The following is a 19933-nucleotide window of genomic DNA, read 5'->3' as shown; positions in this document are numbered from 1 at the left end:
CCAAAGGTGCCGTCTCCAAGATATTTCAGCGCAAAATTTCCACGGGATTGCCCTTGGCAAAACAAAAATGCCCTTTGCCCCCTCCTTCCACCACTGCTGTGGGGCTGGCGCTCCGCGGATGCAGAGGAGCTGCTGCAGGAGGAAGAGGCAGATCCAGGGCACCTCGATAAATCCCGGCAGGGCTCACGTCCAGCACGCCTGCCTCCCAGAGATAAAAGGGAAGCGGCGCTTCTGCGAGGCACGGACCCCGGGCTAATCTCCAACCGCGCCGGGGCCGCACCGTGTCACGGGAAGCAAAGACCAGCGAGGGGAGGGAGGAGGGAGGGAGGCGGCGATGGGGCTGTCAGCATCCCAAAATGTTCCGGGGAAATCAGCCCCAAGCAGCTGCTTGAGGAAGGAGCAGCGCCTCTTGTTTATTTTACAGGGGGAACTGGAATGCATTTTTCTATCTTGAAGTGGAAAATTAATCCTGCAGAAGGACCCTGGGGGGTGCGGATATTATTTAGGTGCTTTGAGATCTATTCTAAGGTGTGATGAGGCTCTGACAGGTCCCACGATGGGAATCCAGGAGGGCAGAGAAGAGCCTGGCAAAATTGCAGATGCTGGAGGAAAATCACTCGAGGGGCCAGAAAAAAGGGAGCTGTAATGACATCCAAGAGCTTCAGAGGGAGAAGAGGCTGGGCAGGGAAAGAAAGCGAGCAGTTGCTGCAGGACGTTGGTGCCAGGCACATTCAGATCAAAATTAGGCTGAATTTTTAGCAGGGAGGATGATTAACCCTGGGAATAAATTATCAAGCAAAATGGGAAATGCTCCACCTCTTGATGTGTGTGGATAAAACCCAGGTGCCTTTCGAAGGATGAGCTTTAATGGAGCCCAAAGCTCCCTCTGGAAGGAACCAGGAGAGCCAGGCTCGTTCCCGTCAGGTTTCAGCAGCACCGCCAGGACCTTCAGACCCTGCCAGTCCATAAAAAATGATGGCTCCCCTCTGCCCTGGGAAAGGACTGACCCATCTGCCTTTGGAGACACTAAGGAATTGCCAGGTGCCAAATGGTTTCTTTTTTCTGCAGTAATAAAAGGGAATTTAATTGTCGAGGCCAAATGAAAGACCCCGCCAAGGCCGTTGTCGGTCCAGCAGCACAATAAAATCATGGCTCTCATCAAACAACAAATGAAGGAAACTTCCACTTTTATTTTGGTTTTTAATTTTTCTTCCTTTCCACACCTGAGAGTGTTTTCTTTAATCTCATTCCCAGTTTCTAAGCTCTGTTATATTAACACCCCTCAGCTCTGATGGTGTTTGATCTCAGCCTTGGGAAGCTCGGAGCCCCTTTCAGGGCACTTTGGGGGTACAGTGGCACAGGGCAGGGGTGGCAGGTGGGTTGCTATTTCTGCTCAGTGACTTCCAGTTTAAATTCCCCACAAAGTGCCTTGATTATTTATTATCCAGGTGCCATTTTAGTCCTCAGGAGGCCAGGGCAGGTTGGTGGCTGCAGGTTGTCTTTGCTGATGTGACTGGGGCGGGGGTGGAAACCAGCAAGAGCCCAAAGAAGGGTGGAGAAGAGGGTGGGAAATCAGTGTGCAGAGCTGGGTTTTGCTCTTCCCTAAAACCTTTTGTCTCCAAATGGCAGCACAGCAGCAGGAATGAGCAGTGAACCTGCCCAACATCCCAGCTCCATCCCACATCCGGGTGAGTCGATGCTGGTGACCACAAGAGATGCCCCCAAATTGCCATGATCCCTTCAAATTAGGGGCTTGACCTATGGCCACACCAAATAAATTCATATTGTTTATCTACATGGCAAATATTTGAATGTCATTCAGGAAATTTGGGATTTATCATTCCCCTTCCCACTCCTGTGCTCACAGTCCATTGGGAGTGTGTGAAGCAGGTGGGTCCTCACCCAGAAAATCAGTTTCTCCACCTGAAAATGGATTTGTTATTTAACCCAAACTAGGCAGGAAGGAAAAAAACCCCAATAAACCTGAGACAAGGTGGAGCTTTGCCTCTCAGGCTCCATCTCAGGAAGAATTTGGAGTGTTTCCGATCAAAGGCAGCCCCGCAGGGACCGCTCCGGGGCGCAGCGGGAGCCGTTTCCCGGCTCAGCGCAGGGACGGCTCCCCAGGGACCCGAGGCAGAGCTTTGAGCAGAGCTTAAGCCTCTTCCCCTCGCAAAAAGCCTTTCCTAGTGTGAGCTTTGCTCTGCGGCACAGGAAACACGAGGGATATTTTGGGACCGGTCTTGTTCTCCTGCTGCCTTTCTTCTCTTGCCTCCTGCTGCTGCCTCTCTTGTTTTGATCTCTCTCCTCTCCCTCTCCCTTCATGTCTCTCCTTTGGAGGTGAGATGCAGCTCCCTTTTCCCCTGCTGTGGCCACATCCCAGTCTCCAAATCCAGGAGACGTGTGGAGGTTTGGACCATCCTCCCTCGGGCTTTGAAAGCCATAAAATCTCTGGGATGAGTGAAGCAGGAAGGCCAAACATTCAACACATCCTGCCCCGCTCAGCACCCTATGAATTCATTCATTCATCCCCAAAATATTTTGGAATCATTATTTACACAGTTGCTTCCAAGCATTTTGCAAAGGGGTCGCAGAGCCCAGAGCGAAGACATAAGAGACAGAGGGCAGGGATAGATGGGATTTTGGGAATTAGGAATTGTTCCCTGGAAGGGTGGGCAGGCCCTGGCTCAGGGTGCCCAGAGCATCTGCGGCTGTCCCTGGATCCTGGCAGTGCCCAAGGCCAGGTTTGACAGTGCTTGGAGCAGCCTGGGATAGTGAAAGGTGTCCCTGCCCATGGCAGGGGGTGGGATGAGATGAGCTTCAAGATCCCTTGCACCCTAAACCCTTCTTGGGTTTCGTAATTACTGGATTGGAATAATTCTGGGTTGATAATGAGAACTGACTGATAAATACACTCCAGAAAGGGACATCAGCTCCATTCCCTTTGCCTCCCCACCACAGCCCAGGACAGAGGCAGGGGGTGTGGGGTCCATCCTGGTGCTGGGATGCTCCAGGAGCCCCAGGATCTGCTCAGCTGCCAGCACAGCTCAAGTGTCACCGGGAGCAGAGACGTGCACCCTGCAAGGAGCTGAGCTGTTTACTGGAGCGGTAATGAGATAATCAAGGAATCATTTAGCTCCTCTGGAAGTGGATAAGTGCCTCTGGCAGACGTTCCTCACATCCACCCCACACAGGCTGGTCCAAGGGGCATCCCAAGCGACCAGGGAGAGGAGGTGTAGAGCTAGTGTTGGGATTGAGGCACATTTTCCATCCCCAGAGTGAAACAAGAAACTCCTGGTGTCTTATCCGTGTTCCTAACACCACACATGCCATTTTCCCCTGCTCATTTCCCTATGTGGAATTTGCAGAGCAATGCACAGCACTGGGGAAACTGAGGCACAGAGATTGAGGGAATTACACCCAGTAGCTGAGCTGGAATAAACTCCCACTTCTTTTGGGTCTTGATCCCAAGCTGCAACCGCCTCACCATCCAACTGACCCTCTTCCACCTTGTCTTTTCAAGGAGCTGGCCAAATCCCTGCTCCTGGGTAAGGCCAGAGCCCCTGCCAGGATTCCCCACTCGGGGGGATGGTGAGGAACATCTCCAGGCACATATGGCAGCCTGACTCCTCTGAGCACATTTTTAGGGCAAACTCCTCATCCCACTGCTCGCTCGCCTGAAAATAGAAAGCTGAATTTGGGATGAAATGCGTTGCTGTTGGCTGGGGAAGCGGCAGGCGGTTACAAAGGAGGGGCTGCCAGGAATATTTTTCACCCAAAAAAAACAAAAAGCAAGACAGAAAAGCAAGAGAAAAAGGCTTTTTTAAAAAAAAGAAAGAGGAGAAAATGTTGTTTATGATTTTGGCTTGGGAGGATCATTTTGGAAGAGCAGAAAAATGCAGGGAAAAGGAGGATTTGGGACAGCAGTGGGTGATGTAAAGAGGTGACACATCCATACGGATGAAGCAGAGGCAGCTCCATGGTTTTACCTTTCTAGATCATTCCATGTTCAGCCCATCTCCTCTCAAAGTCACATCTTCTACCTTTGGACATTCCCTTGGGCAGGTGACCTCAGAGGGTGGCATGTCCCCCTTTGGGGATGGCTTTGCCCAACTGGGGCCACACAGGAGCAGGCTCTCTGTGAGTCACTACAGCAGCACTGAGAGAGTATATTTAATACAAAATATGGAAATTCCCATTTGCATGGAGGATTTTGTGATATTTGTCAACGTTTCAATGAAAATCGTGGCAAAAGCCGGGAATTTTCCAACGCTGTGCAAGGAACGTCTGCCAAGAAAATTCATTTACTCTTGAGCAGAACTTTGCATTTCCTCCAAGCTTAGCCATTCTCACTCACTGTAAATGTGGTGGCAAAGCCTTTCCAGGGTAAAACCAAGGAAAACAGCAAGCCAGACGTCACCAAAGGGTCATGGGAAGCCATCCATCCCAGACTGAGGCTCAGGGTGCCTTGGCCTTGGGCAGAGACATCCCTGGAAGTGAAGGGGATCCACCCTGCAGATCGGATGTCCCAGGGTTGCCCCAAGTCTTGGAGCTCCTGGATAATTTGCCCCACCCTGAGCACATGGCTGGGCACCACAGTGATCTAAAAAATGCCCCCAAATGTGCCACAACTGCAGAGCTGGGCTGGGCTTTCTTCAGGCAGTGAAAAAAAAGCCAAGGAAGGGGAAAGAAAGGCTCTGCAAAAAGCCATTTGTCCCCTCGGCTTTATTCCGGCTGCAGAGCCAGAGCAGCTTGTAGCTCCAGAGAACTTTTAATAGAAATCTTCAGAATGAAATGGGCTACAGCTGTTTGCCTTGATAAATATATTTTATGCTACATGCCTCAGCCGCCATCTGTTTGCTGATACGAGCATTTCTGCTCCGCGGCAGCTGAAGGGAAGGCATCAAAGGCTGAGCAGGAGCTGGGATTCCTGGCAGGTAGAGGGGAAGAGGTGAAGTGGCCCGTGCAATGGGTTTATTCCGGTGGCTTAATGTGCCAGGGAGGGGACAGGAACAACAGGGAGGGCTGGGAGCTGGGGTTTCCAGGGAATGTGGGCGTTCTGCTGGTGTTATCCAAGGGAAGCGCTCTGTGTAACACCACGGGCCAGTCTCTCCAAGGAATTTAGATGAAAAATATATTGGGGAGGAATTATTCCCTGGGAGGGTGGGCAGGCCCTGGCACAGGGTGCCCAGAGCAGCTGTGGCTGCCCCTGGATCCCTGGAAGTGCCCAAGGCCAGGTTGGCCAAAGGGGCTTGGCGCAGCCTGGGACAGTGGGAGGTGTCCCTGCCATGGCAGGCGTGGAATGGGATGAGCTTTGAGGTCCCTTCCAACCCAAACCTTTCTGGGATTCTGTGACTTACAAATACAAATGCAGATCTGCAAATGTAAATTTGGATTTGCTAATAGGCATTTTACCCCAAACTCCTGGGCAGCAAAACTTCCCAGATGGCACCAGGCAGATGCAATGGGTCACACATTCCCTCCTCTTCCATCTCCACTCACTAATTCCATCCTCTGGAAGCAAAACCCCAGCAAATGTGGGGAATCTGTTCAGCCACCCAACACCTGGGTGAGGAGAAAACCAGCCCAAACCAGTCTGCTCCTCTATCAGGGATGGCTCTTTGGGCTGGCAGTTAAACCCTTGCCTTGCTGCTCTTGTAAAGCTTCCCCGTGGGAGAGCTGGGTTTGTATTCCTGCTTCCCCCACTCCCCTCCTCACACCCAGCCCTGGCACCACTCTAATTACAGTAGGTGTGTAATAACAGGTTGTCAGTGCCACTCCGTGCCCAGGTGACAGGTGCCCTGGCCAGGACCAGGGTTATTATGATGATTATTGCTGTCAGTGCTGTGATTATCAGATTATTCCATGGCCTGCATGGCTCAGCAGAGGTCAGGGCTGCAGGAGATGCTGTAGGAGTGCATAAAAAAGGGGAGCCCCATGTGCAGGAGGGTTGTGATGAGGGAGCTGGGCAGACAAGCAGGCAGGGCTGAGGTGCCCTGTCTGGGCAGGAGAAGGGGAGCAGGTGGTCGGGTTTAATTGGGTTGTGCCCACTTCTGTCAGAGGTCGACATCACCCACAGGGTGAGGTTGGCAGGAAAATGTGAGTCTGCAAGTAGAGATGGGGTGGGTGACTCGGGGACAGGGGCCTGGAGCACTCCAGGGGTCACCTTCCAGGGCAGTTATGGTCCCTTATTATATTTATTACAGGAAAAGTGTCCTTCCCCTCAGCACTGGCTTGTCTGTGCTGTTTGCCAGTGTGTGGCTCAGCACAGCCCGGCTGCAGGAGCAGGAGGAGCCTCTCTGCCCCTGGGAGGGAAAATGCCAGCCCAGATCTCCAGAAAAGTTCTCCTGGAGAAAATCCCCCTTTTCTAGTGGGCTCTGGAGGGTGTGATGATGAGGATTTTGGGCCAAAATCCCCACAATTTCACTCTGATGCCTCCATCACTCGTGGGCATGGAGAAAGCCCCGTGGCAGAGTGGGGCTGGCCTGGGAGAGCCACACTAGAACATGACCCCTCCTCTCCCAGGTGTTCCTGGGCTCATTGGGACACAGGGAGCAGAGCAGTGGCCAGCTGGTCCCTCTGTCCACAGCTGGTCCATCTGTCCATGGCTGTGTCCTCAGCATTCCCGTGCCACCCTCATCCTGCCACCATCCTGTCCTGCAGCCACCCCAGAACCCTGCTGGGCCCTCATTTTGGGATGACCATGAGATTACCGTGGGTGTTAGAAGGAGAGAGGACCTCAGAGTCCCAGAGCCAGCCTTGGACTTGCTGTCCTCAGCAGGGCTCTGCTCCAGGCCTCTGGGAAAAGTCCCCCAGCACCATCTGGATCATGCCCCTCCCAGAGCCAGAGCAATCGTGCTGTCCTTTGCCATGTCTGGGAAATGCTCTTTTTGTCCTGTCTTTTCTCCCTCTCTCCATTTCTATTCTTCCACCCAGAAAGCTTCAAGCGTGAAGCACTTTAAAATTCAAGGGAATTCAATACAATGCAGGAGGTTTTATAATTTTTTGTCTGTTCCTCCTCCTCCCTCATCTCCAGCATGTTTCATTCAGTGTCTCCAGGCCCTTTGCTGGGGCAGATAAAGGCTGAGCAAAGCCCTTTTGCAGAACTGGGCATCCTGGTGGTTCCAGAAAATGTTGTGGAGCAGAGAGGAGGAAAAGGCAGCTGTTCCAGACTGTGGGCTCTTTACAGCTCCCAAATCAGGGCTGGACAAACCTGGGGGTACTGCAGGAATTGAGCCCCTTCCCTTCAGCATCATTCAGCACCATGTCCACTCTCCCTGCATCTCAAATCAGCCATTTCCCTGGATTTCCTTCACCTCCTCCCTGTCTCAACCCATCAATTCACACCAAACTAGGCCTGAAAGGGATGATTTGATCATTCAGCATCCCCCACGTGGGTCCCCAACCCATGGCTCACCCCAGCCCCTCGGTGTGACCCCTCTCAGCACTGTGCCTGCTCTGACCCGGCAGCTCCTGGCTGCGCGGAGGCGCTTCCATGTCAGCTCCCACTTGCTGCTGTGAGTGATTCCTCTCAGCCACGCCAGGCACTGAATCACTGGTCTGTGATCCTGTAAAATTAACATGGCCTGCTATAAATAACCTCTCCCTAATGGCCTGTCAGTCCAGGCCTCTTGGACAGGCTCAGCTCATGTGAGCAAAAGCTTTAACGACTGTAATTGAAATTAGATGAAACCCATCAAGGCTGGGCTTTCTCTGACCCGTGCTAGGACAAAACCTGTCATGCAGCAGGGAAAAATTCCCCCTCCAGGATATGCCATGCCTGTCTGTGTCTGGGAACAGGCTCTGGAAGTGCAGCTAGTGGCTCTTTGTGCATGGAGGGCACTCAGAGTTTTTCCTTCCATTCAATCCCCAGGGTGGCTGCAGCAGAGGAGCTGGTGGGTCTGGGGTGCTCTGATGTCCAGGGATGTGCTGTGGATGATCAGGACCAAACTTTTAGCCCCAACAGCTGAGTATTAAAGAGGAAACACAAGTTATTGTGGCTGATGATGAAACAGAAGCTTTATTTTGCATTTGGGCCCAGCAAACCGAGCAGCAGCGCCTTCCACAGGGTGTTTGCCCTCATCCAGATTCCAAGGGAGTTTCAGCTGCTGCCACTCCAGGATCAGGGCTTGGATGGGATTCCCTTGGCACACATCTCAGTGGTTTGTTGTCTTGTTTCTCCTCCCATACAGACCCCCAAAGGCCCTCAGGCCCCCTGGGGCTGCAAATCCCACACATCCACCCCCAGCCCTCATCGTACCCCCGGGGATGGGATAACAAATCCCCCCTGAGCACCTCGGCTGCTGCTTGCACACAACAAAACACCTCCTCTCTGGGGACAAAGGGGTGGCATGGGGCAAATTAGGAGATGCCAAAGTGTGCCTGAAGTGCTGCTTTGCCCACACCACCAGCGAGTCTTGGGATGCACAAGGATGTTGGTAACGAGGTGGCTGGGAAAGGGAGATTGCTGCGGGTTTTGGGTCTGTTCCTAAAGGCCAGGAAAGAGGATAAGACAAGAAAATTGACTTTTTTTTTTTGGTCCTAATAGGCCCCAGGAATTTACAGGCACGCAGAGACACCCAGAGAGCTGCTTGGCTTTCATTACCCAGGGAGAGAGGCTAAAGGCTCGGCAGGGGAGATTGGAGTCATTGCTGCAGGAGCTCTGCAGCAAAAAGGCTTGGAAAACATTCCCTAACTGCCCCATCCAGGCACCCGTGGTGTTCCTGGGGAAATCAAGGCATGGGAAGTTTGGGTTCCCATCCTCCAGCCCAAAAGCACAGGCAGAGGGGAGGTTTTCGGGGAGCAGAACTTGGCATCCTGGCCCCAGAAGGCTGACATATAAGAGGAGATGCAAGCTCATGTGGCTGCAGGTGAAATAAAGGGTTGGTTTGGGGTGTGGTCCCAGAAAAACAAGCAACAGCAACTTCTGGGAGGAGTTGAGTAAGCAAACAGCATCCAAAGAGCCATTTCACCCAGGCAGGGAGGCACAGAGATGAGATGGAGATGGATCAGCTCAGCCCCCAGCCTCGATCCAGGCATTTGCTGCTCTTCCCTACATTCCCCTTCACTTTAATCCTTGTTTATAAATCTTCCCAGCCTGTGGGAATGAAATTCAGACTTTTGTGTATTTACTAATTGAGAAGATGGATGGCTCAGGGTGGGTTTTTTCCTATTAAGCTTTTTCTGCCAAGCAATTTACTCTGTATGACAAAGATTTTTACTCCATTTGGGCAGTTTTATCTGGTTTTAAACTTGCTATTAATATTTTTCACTGAAAAGATTAGATGGTAAAGAGAGGGCAAAGGTTTCCAAAAGTCACAAAGAAACACAAACCCTCAAAATAGAAAAAATAAAAGTAGCTTAGAGCTATCAGGGTGAACTGTCTGGTTGGTGTGCAACAAAGCATCATTTGAATTTAGCAATTGCAGAAGAATTTGAAAGGGATTGGTTTTACATTCGCCACCAGAGACAATGTTTTTATTTCCAAATTGCCAGCAAACCCAAAAAATTTCATTTTCTTCTCTGCCTATTTGTAAGGGAATATTCACTGGGGTATTCGATAGCTGTAATTTACTTTCCAAGCTGTGTAATTAGCCACCTCAATCAAACAGCATCATTTCTATCTCTGCTCGAAGAACAAACCATTCCAGTGCACAACAAACGCCTTTGCCTCGATTTGAGCAAAGCCCAGGAACAGGCTGGAATTTTGCAGCCAACTTTTGCTTCCAGAGATGCTCATGCTTATCACGGGCTCTGAAAGCTTCCTGGGAAAAAAGAGAGGAAAAAGGGGGGCTGATATTGACTCCAGGATCTTGCTCATCTCCCTGTAACACAACCAGCTCGGGGAGGATGTGAACACATGCTGGGGAATGTTCATTCCCTGGACTGCAGATGTTGGGGTTCAGGATTGGGAGATGGGGAAGAAGGGTCAGGGTTACACCTGAAAGCACCAGAAGTAGTGCAGAACAAATTTTTTTTCTATTTTTCAATGGATAAAGGGACCCTTCTTTCCCACACACACATTTCCCACAAAGGTGAGGAACTGGAAATCTCCAGGGTCCCATTTTCCCCCGCTGTGATGGGCTCAGAGTTGTTTTTTATGGTCTTGGTTGCTTTACACCCAGAGTTGTGGGTGTAAAACCCTGCTCAGCCCCATTTCCATGTCTGGGCTGATCTTGTTTGGGATTCCAGGCTGTGCTCAGGTACAGTGGTGTGAGTTCAGATCACACCTGAACCATTCTTTACCAGCCCAGCTGATCTGGAGCCTATCCCAGGAGACTCCCGGGCGCTGTGAGCCGGAGTTACAACCTCCCCCTAAAAACAGGGAGAGGAAAACGAGGGAAATTGCCTTGTAAAAACACAAGGACTTTTGGCTTTCTTCTTTTCGCTGGAGCTCTTAAATTCAAGGCTGGCTCTGGAGCCTGCGCAGTCTCTGGCAGACTTGAGAGACAGAACTTTTCTTCCCTCTTCTCCTTAGCATAACAATCCCTTGTTAACATAATAAGATTAATTCTTGCTGCAATCAGGAAGCCACACTTTCACCGAGCCCTAAATAATATCATTCCCTTGCCACGTTTATAAAGTAGCAGGGTTTTTTTTCCTTTCTTTTTCTTTTTTTTTTTTTTTTTTTTTTTTTTTTTTTCCCCTTTGCATTGAAAAAAAATGTAAATCTTGTAATCTTGAGATAAATAGAACGGTGTGGAAGCTTCCCATTCTCCTCCAATCTGATTGCAGTGGCAGCAAAAGGACATGGGCCTAATTAAAGTGCCAATCAAGCAAAAATGGGATTCATTGTTTTTATACAAATTCTCCCTTTAACCCTTTGCAGCTCATTCATTATTTTCTAATGCACTGGTTTTTATCTCCTCAGCAAAAAAAAAGTCCAAGCCAGGTTCCACAGCGAATCTGGAAGATGAAAAATCGCCAAAAATTATATTGAAAGGCATAATTGGTGATGAGGACAGTGTCCAGCAGCCTCAGCACATCCTTCCCATCAAATTTTCCTGCTGCCAGCTCCCCTCCTGCAGCCACGGGAGGAGCTGCGGAGCTCTCGCCTTCCCTCCAGCGTCCCTGCCGAGCTGGGAAAGTTCCGTGGGGCCCGGAAAACGCCAGGATCAGATGGCAATTCTTAGCCAGCACTAATGCAGTCCAGTGTCTGCCATGTTCAGACATGCAAACAGCACCCTAACCCAGAGTTTCAGCAGTTGTCCAGTGGACTGGGAGAATCTGCCCAGATCTGAATATCACCAGCCACCTCGGGGCAGGTGGTGGAGGGTGAAACCTGGCCCCAGTTCTCCTGTAACAGGACACTGAGACAATCCCCACACACATCTGGGCAGTGAAAGAGGAGCTGGGAATTCCGAAGGCTGGCTGGTGCTCCGTGTGTGTGTTCACAGCAAGGAGGGGTTGCATGGTGGCAATTCTCTCTTATCCAAGGAAATATCTTGTGGAGCTTCACCCTGAGGTTCACCTCTGCACCACCAACTCCTCAGAGAAACCCCATAAATCCCAGTTTCCAGCAGCACACCCAGCCCATCCGTGCACAACATCCCAGCAGGTCCAGCTCGGCTGCTTTAACCTTGCATGGCAGCGGCCCTGACAGAGAGGGGAAGCAGCAGAATGCAAAGCACAGCATTAAAATAACTTTGCATTAAAAGACCTGCATGAAAGGCAGCCAAAAAGCCTCCAGGGAATGGCCTGGGGACTGATCTGGCTGAAGTTAGGAAGGGCCTATCAAGAACCGTGTCAGTGATGGGGTTTGGCCACCTCTGTGCCTTTGATCCCTCAGGGTCCCCAGCGCTGGCTGGGATGGCCTGAGGCTGTGAGAGGAGCAGGGTGGCTGTGGGAAGCACAGCAATTCACCGATCACAGAATATCCTGAGCTGGAGGGACCCACATGATCATCCAGGGCAGCCCCTGTGCTGCTCTCCAGCCCCTCGTGCCCAGTCTGTGCCTGCACCCAGCTTTGCTCCAGGGGGATCTGACAAGGCCCTGTGAGTTCACCGAGCTGCTCTGGGGCAGGCTCAGGCTGGAGAGCAGGGGAAGCCTCCAGGACATCTCTCACAGCAGTGAGAGGTCCCAATTCCATCCCTGTTCCTGACCCCCAGCTCCAGCCTTCCCCACAGCCGCTTCCCCTGGCTCCCCTCAGAAAAAGGGGGTGCCAGGCTGGCCTAGGAAGGTCTCCCCACCCAAACCCAAAATGCCATCAGAGCTCTTTTCTTTCTTGTTTTTAACCCTCAAAGCTTCTCCCTCCCCTCCCCTGGCAGTTCCCAGGCCCTGCCTATGGCTGCCCACATTGCTCCAGACCCGCTGTACAAGAGCTTTATCGAGTGCCACAGGCTGAGGGGCTTTGGCAGCTCTCCACACAGCCGGCAGCAACAGGAGACAAGGAGAGAAAAGAGCCCAGGCTCTCCCACTGATCTGCTTCCCTGGCCTTCCCTGGGTTGTTTTCAAAGAGGATCCGGTGGGAGATGTGGAAAGGGACTGGCACTTTTGGCTGGGGTTGCTCTGGAAAGCGAGGCAGCACCAGAGCTGGAACACTCGAACTCCTCTCATGTCCTGGGCAGAGGGGCGGCAGAACTGGGGAATTTGGGGAGGCAGCTGCCTTCACTCTTGCAGGGAAAATCGGTGGCAGCTGTGTCTACCTGGGGCCAAGCATAGCAGGCTTTCTTTTTTCTCCCTGTTTTCTGCCCTCTCCAAGAGCATCTCAGCAATGGGGTGAGCTCCTGGGAGATCAGCCTCCTGCCCCGATGTCCCTGGTTTGCTGGTAGGAAAAACACAGCCCCAAATATCCCCCCAAAACCCCAGTCTGCCATTCCCAAGAATATCCTTGGCACCTTCACAACCTCTCAGCCCCAAAACTGCAGCGAGGTCCTGCAGTGTGGGACAGGGGCTGTGCCTCTCTCCTATCATTTGGAGGGACAGCTGTACCTTCCTCCATTCCTTTATCCCATTTTTTTTTGCTTTCCAATCAGGAGTCAGCCTACCTTGGAAGCATTTGTGCTGCAAGCAGGTGACAAAAGGGAGTGGTGCTCTGGAGAGGGGAAACTGAGGCACGAGGGATATGTTTCCTTAAAGCCACAGGGGAAGCTCTGAAGCAGGAGCAGGGAAAACCTCCAAGTCCCAGCTCCATGTTTTTCCAGCAGGACTCTGCACAGCTTTCACTTGTCATGTGTATTTTTAAATGACAAGGAAAAGATTTTCTAAACCAGGGAAACGTGATTATTTTCCTCTCTCTCTCTCTTCCAGGTGCTTGGCTTAGCGTTGTAATACCACAAGAATGAAATCCATCTGAGTTGCTGTTGTCCTGCTGCTTAAAACCCCATTTTCTGTCAATATTGCTTCATTTTGATCAAGCTGCTTACATGTTTTATATTATTCTCTTCCCCCCCCCCTCCATTTTGCTGCAGCATTTTCAGAACATTTTGTTTCTTGCACTTCACAGTAAATACTTCTCAGTAAATAGCCTGGAAGTAAGAGAGGCAAAGGCACGAGAAAGTCTGGGCTTTCATTGTTGTGGTGTTTCATATCTATTACACTTGTCAATGTGGAATAAAAAAAAGAAAAAAAAATTAAAAAAAGAGGGCGGGGGGGGGAAAGAGGAAGAGGAATTTGCCTGTTTTACCTCCACTGATGTTCAGAAGGAAGGGAGAGGTTGAACATCTGCTCTTTCCAGCTTCTGGAATTGCCCTTTGCCTTTAGATACTGCACAGGGCAGGTGTGTGACCCCAGATTCCATGGGGAGATGTGGACACAGCCCCAGCACGCCCAGGTTGGGAGCAGGGGGTGCAAAGGGACCCCACGTGGGGTTTGCAGCTGCAAATGCACCCTGGCCCCAGCACCAGGGCAGAGCCACCCAGCACCAGCTTAATATTCCTCCCCAAAGGCTGCTCCCCCCAGCTCCCTGATTTTCTCAGCTTTTTAATTGGAATGATTCATTTCCTTCCACAACACAGAGCAGATTTAAATGAGATATCCGAGAGGAGCAGCTAATAATCAGTTTGCACTCGATTTGCTCTCCTGAATCAGGTGGAGGGGAGCTGATCTTGCAGGACGCTGCTCAGGCTGCAGCAAGCCAAAATTATGTCAGAAAGCTGATTTTTTTTTTACATGCCTGGTCCTCTAAATCAAATTTGACTACCAATGTAGTCGAAACCACAGAGGTAATCAGTTAATAAAACTTCGCACTTACCTGCTACTTCCACTCAAGGATTTAAAGCCCTTTGCAAAGGTCAGTATTGCAATGATGAGAATTTTCCAGCTGAAATGTTTTCACTGGGAAGGAGAAAGAAGAAGGATTAAAAAAAAAAAAAAAAGAAGAGAAAAATATTCATGATTCCTGGAAGTTAAAAATTCTGCTGTTTTGGATGCAGGCAAGGAATAATATTTTTTGTGAAAGGAAAAGAAGAAATTGCCATGCAAATGTTAATGGTGTTTTGAAGCTTCACAGGAAAGCCTGACTTGTGTAGCAGCCTTAATATACATTAGTACCCCTCGTCTGCAAGCAAACAACATTTTGCAGAATAAACTGAAACACAACAGGGAGAGCCTTGGAATTATTTAGAAATCTAATTCCCACTGAAATCAGGCACTGAGCAATTTATTCCACGCACATTTAAATCAGGGCTGCCGCCAGAAAAAAATACACCAAAAAATGCACCACCTGTAACCTGCCAGGCATGGGGACACCACTGTGGCTGTGGCCACTGCCAGCATCCCTGCCAGGGCTGGAGGTGATGTCCTGGTGGAAAATGCATTCCAGGAGTGCCACTGTCCCTTAGAGTGGAGAAATGCAGGAATAGGACAGCTCTGAGCAGCCAGCCCCACTTTTGCACCTCTTCCTCCCATGAACATGAGCAGGCAGGGATGGGCAAACCAGCACACGTGGACAAACCCAAATAAGCTTGATTTCCTTAGGGATGCAGGCTAAAAATAATAATAAAAGCTCTTTATTTGCAGGGTGACTCCCCCCGCGCTGAGAGCAGAGCCTGCGTGCGGTGCTTGTGTTTCAATCAATAAAACTCAGCTCCACGCTGCTCCTAAGCCAGGTTTAACCACCTGGCACCAGTTTAGCTTGTTAGCACAAGTGGATTTTTGAAAGTTATCCTTTTTTAGCCAGCCCACAGCTGGTAGCTACGGTTTGACCACAGTTTAGCCATGGTCCCACCAAGGTAAGCAGGAAGCCCCAGAACAGCAGGAAGAAGTGTGCAGCCTTTTTTCAAACTCACCTTGCAGTAATTAGAGTCCACAGCTGTAATTACTTTCTCATTTTGGTTTAATAATTGCCTCAGCCATCCTCACTTGCCCCTCAGACTGGTGATGAGGGAGGCTCTGGTATCAGTAGGCATATAAAGTGTAGTGGTAAGCAATGATTTTATTGTTTGGGTTTGATTTTTGGGCACCTCTGCTCTGCCCCCAAACTCCTGGTGGGTGAAAATGAAATAAAAGAAGGTAAAAAAAAACCCAAAAAACCAAAACAAGCAAACAAAAAAAGCTACCCCAAAAGGATAAAAATAGTGATTAAAGAAGAGAAAAGGCCCTTTTGTCCCTTGCCCCAGTCCTGCAAAATGACAGTGGGAAGGGCTTGCACAGGGTCCCAACATTACAAACAAAACTTTGGGGGGGAGGTATATTTTTATTTTTCATTCCCAGCTCCAATGTATGTTTTTAGGGAGGTGTGAAGAGATACTACTCCCCTCCTGGAGGAAATGAGGGTGCAGCTCTGGGGGTCTTCCAGAGGACTCCCCACCCCTCATCTCCAGCTCCCTCTGGACTTGCGGGAGGTCGTTGGATATAATTTATCTCCCAGGGGAGGACAATATACACACATTATGTCGCTCTCTCTTTTCCCGGGATTTTAGGAGTACCCCCCTCTATTTCAGGGGGAGGCTCTGGCTGCCCCCCTCTCCTTCCAGGCGCCCCCCCGGGAAGGCACGGACTGTAGGAGGGGTCCCGGGGTGCCGTGACTGATGGGCACCGACCCCCCCCACCTCAAATTCAGAGCCGGGCAGAGCCGTGCAGGTGTCCGCGCTCCCGCTGGGGCGGCGGCAGCCCCGGGAGGGGGGCGAGCATCCCCTCCTCCGGCACACCTGAGGCAGGAGCAGCCCCCAGCCCACCCTCGCCCCCGCCTGGGCGCGCAGCGCTCTGGGGAGGGGGCGATGCGCGAACGTTCCTCCCCGCGCCCAGCCGGCTGCGCGCAAGTTACTCCCCCTTTCCCCGGCACTTTGCCTCCCTCCCCTTCCCCCCCCGCTCCAAAAGCCGGGCTGCGCCGCCGAGGCTCCGCCAGTGAAGGCAGCGCTGCCGGGGGAGGAGCTGGGGGGGCGGCGATGGAGCCGCGCGAGCGGAGCCGGCGGGCGGCGGCCTGAAGCCCCCGCCGGCAGCGGCAGCGGAGCCCCGCGCCCGAGCCCACCCTGAGGAATGAGCGCTTTCCAGGCAGACCTCCTCCTCCTCCTGCTCGGGTGCCTCCTGCTCAGCCACGGTAGGACCCCGCACTTTGCGAGCGGGGCGGGCGGGAGGAGCCGGGGTGGGGGTCCCCGGCTCGGGGTGGGGTGCGGGTTTTGCGAGGGGAGAAGGGTGCGGGGGAGAGAGGGGGGATTGCAGAGTTTTTCCCTCCTGCATCCCCGCCGAGGCGGCTTACCGTTCTTTCCTTTAAAAATAAGCAAAAAAATCTTTAGTATGCAAATGAGTGCTTTCTGTTCCAGCTCGGTAAATTGGATCGTGTTTGTGTGTAAACACGGCTTGGCTGAGTAACAGCCCCCTCGCCCCCCCGCTCCCCTCGCCCCCATCGCCGCCCGGTGCTTCCCCCGGTGCAGGAGGGCGATGGATGCTCAGTTTGGGTGCAGCGGAGGAGCCGCTCGGGCTGGCGGCAGCGGCTCCAGCCCGGGGACGGGAGCCTGCGGCTGTGGAGCCGGGCTAGGGAGCGATTTGTGCCGGGGAGGGTACGAGGAAGGAGAGTTGCTTCCAATGCAGCCAGCCCGGGGCAGGTGGGCACCCCGCGGGGGTGTCACCGCCCCATCCCACCTCCCCACTGCGCGGGCAGGAGCGTGGGAACCCGCAGGAATTCACCCCGCAACTTTACAACCTGCCTGGTTCCCACGCAAAAAATAAATTTAAAAAAAAATTAAAAAAGGATTTGGGAAGGGGGTGCGTTTTGGGAAGCTGTATCTGGCATGCTGCTGTGTGCCTGCTCCCTGGACTATCTGTCACCTGTGGAGAACGCTGAGCTGCAGGCAGACCCCGGCTTCGCCTCTGTGCTGCTCATCCCCCCCAACGCCGGTGTCAAATCCCATCTGTGTCACGCCGCCGTGGTCCCCACGCCAGCTTTTGTGAGGGTACGGCTTGGGGATGCTTGGGAAAAAAAAGAAAAAAGGGATAAAAAAACCCCAAACCCACGCAGCTAGTCCATCTGTTGATTAAATGAAGGATAAAACTTTTGGAGAGAGTAGTGCTTCTCCACGGGCAGCTGGTTTTTTGCTCAGCCAGATATTAGTGCTGAACATCCCCCACCATACGCTGGGTTTCACCCTATTCCCCGAGCAGGGATGCCTTGTTTGTGGTGTCTGTGCTCCTGGTTATCCTTCCCTCCTCTTTTTCTGGGCTCGGATATGATGTTGGGCTCCTACACTGTCCTCCCTTCCCCTTTTCTCTTCCCCTCGCTCTCTGCTTGTGCTAATATTCCTTCGGGGAGAAAGCTGTGTTTGCATTTGCCTTTGCTGCTGCACAAAAGAAACCCACTGTGTCCTCCGTGTGGGTTTCTGGCTGAACAAATCGGAACTCTCCCTGGTACAGCAGGGCAGCAGCGGGGCCGGGCACAGCCGCGATTTGGAAGCTGCTCCCGGCCTTCCCGCATCCCTCCCTGCTCGCACGGACCCTGTCAGTCCCTGCAGGTCAAATGGCACTTTGCTAGCGGGGCTGGAGAAGTTTGTGAGCGGGATCCAGCCGGGATTTGTTGGGCTCTCCCCCCGCTCCTTCCTTTTGCAGCCATGATTTTAATGTGGGTTAATGCACTTTTTAATAGCGCTGGCATTGGGAAGCCACGGCGGCTCCTCGGCTCTGCTGCCTGAGCTCAGCTGGTTTGTCTCCTGCAGGATCGTGCATCTGGTACCTGCTTATTCATGCCGGGTTAGCAGGCACAGAGAGTGCCTTGCAGAGCGTTTTCTGGGCTGTTTTCTCCCACAGGGTGAGCCAGGAGCGTTTCTGTGGAGTTGCCGCTCTCCGCGTACGACAAAGGCGCTGTCGGCAGCGCCGTGGCTCTTCCATTGGGGTGAAACCGTGCAGAGGATCCCTAACAGGATTTAATGCACAGGATTCCTGCAGCCACACGGTGCTGAGGGGGAGGAAAGGCCTGGATGGAGGTGCTGCAGCTGGTTTTCCAGCACGTGTTGTGTTTGCCTCCCCTCGAGCAGCCGCTGTGGTGTATCCAGATGTGGTGGCACTGGCTGCCCGTGACAAAGGTGTCCCTAAGGTGTGGGGATGGCATGCTGTGTGGGCACCCATGGGGCAGCCCTGCTTTGCCCAGGAGGTGCTGGTTGTCCAAAACTCACTTCAGGGGACAACTGAAATCACTTGGCTCTGCCCTTCAGGAGTTTCAGGAGCTCCTGTTTGTGGGCAAGGGGCAGGCAGGTCTGTGTTTTCTTGCCAAAGTGGCTTGAAGGGATTTGTCATAATTAAATTCCCATGAGCCAAGGGCAGCAGGGCTGGAAGGATCACCTGTGCTGAAAACCCCACTTGGGATCTTTGGTCTGGACAATACTTAACAAAAAATCTCCTTATCCCAAAGCTCCTCAAAAGGGATTTGTACACCTGTGCCCTTGGGTTTGTATTTCATGGGCATCCTGGTGATGTCCTGGCATCTTGCTGTTCCTGCAGCCCATGCAGGCTGGAATTTGGGCTTCCAATGGAGCTTGCAGGAGGAGGAAGCTGCTTTTTTCCTGTCTGGGGCTGTGCCGCACCTGGGCACCCCAGGCATGGCTCAGCCTGGGAAGGAGGAGGCTCTGTCCCACAGCTCACTGCTCCAGGGGACCTGGGCAGAACAAATTGCCTTCCTTGGAGCATCCTCTGTCTCTCCCCCTTGCAAATGGTCTGAAGCAGCCTGTGCTGGCTCTATCTGAGATTTGGTAAGTCAGTGCTCCAGGCTGGTTTGCCCTGGTACCACTCACTCTTCCACCCCCTCCAGGCTTTGGTGGGAAGGAGAGAAAGTCCCAGCACAAGTGGCCTCCTGTGGAGAGGGGATGTGTGGTACTCTTGGTGGGAAGGAATTGCTGCTGCCATGAATCTGCCTGGGGAATAACTCACCCATTCCTCCCCTGCTGCAGTGCCAGCCAAACTGGGGGAGGCTGGAAACAACTGGGGGAGGCTGGAGACAACTGGGGAAGGTGTCTCAGTGTGGGAGGTGGGGCTGTGGGGAGAGCACCACTGAAGATGCACCTACAGCCTCCTCCTTCTCTCACTGGCCTGTACTAGGTGGATTTGGCAGCATCTTAAATTTACCTTGGATAGGAAGATTTCTGCCTGTCTGGGGCTCTCTTTCCAAAGGCATGTTTGCTTTCCCTCGGGGTGATGAATACCGAGTTCTCTGGGTGTTGCAGGGTATGTTTTTCTCCTTCACAGTTCACTTGGTTCCTCCCTGGAAGCAAATGCTTTACAATCTTCTGTCAGAGGGGCCCGTTATCAGCAGCAGTGGCTCAACTTCCCACTGGCTCAGCAGCAGCCCCCAGGTGGAGAAGGGCGAAATTATGCTGATGAGTGAAACCAGGCCAATTCCACCCACCAACAGTGATTAGGACCAAGAGATGAAGATTTTCACATCTTGGGGGTGGTTAGTGGGTGATGGGGAGGAAAAAATACAAGGTTTGGGGTGCTGGGAGTGTGTGTGTCAGAGCTGGGGCACTTGGGGGGTTTCTGTGTCTGACAGCCATGAGTCTGTCAATGAAAAGCC

General features: G+C 52.2%; 1 protein-coding gene and 1 long non-coding RNA gene across 4 annotated transcripts in view; one reads left to right on the top strand and one right to left on the bottom strand.

Moving 5' to 3' along the window:
* Nucleotides 1-11215: 11215 nt before the first annotated feature.
* LOC120508494 lies at nucleotides 11216-15413 on the bottom strand. The gene is made up of 3 exons (XR_005628995.1): nucleotides 15225-15413; nucleotides 14189-14271; nucleotides 11216-11592 (listed from the first exon to the last, which is right to left on the bottom strand). It is a non-coding gene; the product is annotated as an uncharacterized LOC120508494 (long non-coding RNA).
* Nucleotides 15414-16221: 808 nt separating this feature from the next.
* Nucleotides 16222-19933, top strand: part of KIRREL3 (kirre like nephrin family adhesion molecule 3) — a 369112-nt gene continuing 365400 nt past the window's right edge. The window contains exon 1 of one of the 3 annotated variants that reach the window (XM_039721998.1): nucleotides 16222-16474. In XM_039721998.1, the coding sequence (XP_039577932.1) occupies nucleotides 16414-16474 (61 nt within the window). In that variant the 5' untranslated portion in view covers nucleotides 16222-16413. The remainder of the gene's footprint in view (nucleotides 16475-19933) is intronic. The other 2 variants (XM_039722000.1, XM_039722001.1) reach the window with 2 other exon arrangements.

This window comes from Passer montanus, unplaced genomic scaffold (genome assembly GCF_014805655.1).
Source record: "Passer montanus isolate IOZ18808 unplaced genomic scaffold, ASM1480565v1 scaffold47, whole genome shotgun sequence".
Taxonomy (NCBI): Eukaryota; Metazoa; Chordata; class Aves; order Passeriformes; family Passeridae; genus Passer; species Passer montanus.
This window is presented reverse-complemented; position numbering and strand designations above follow the sequence as displayed.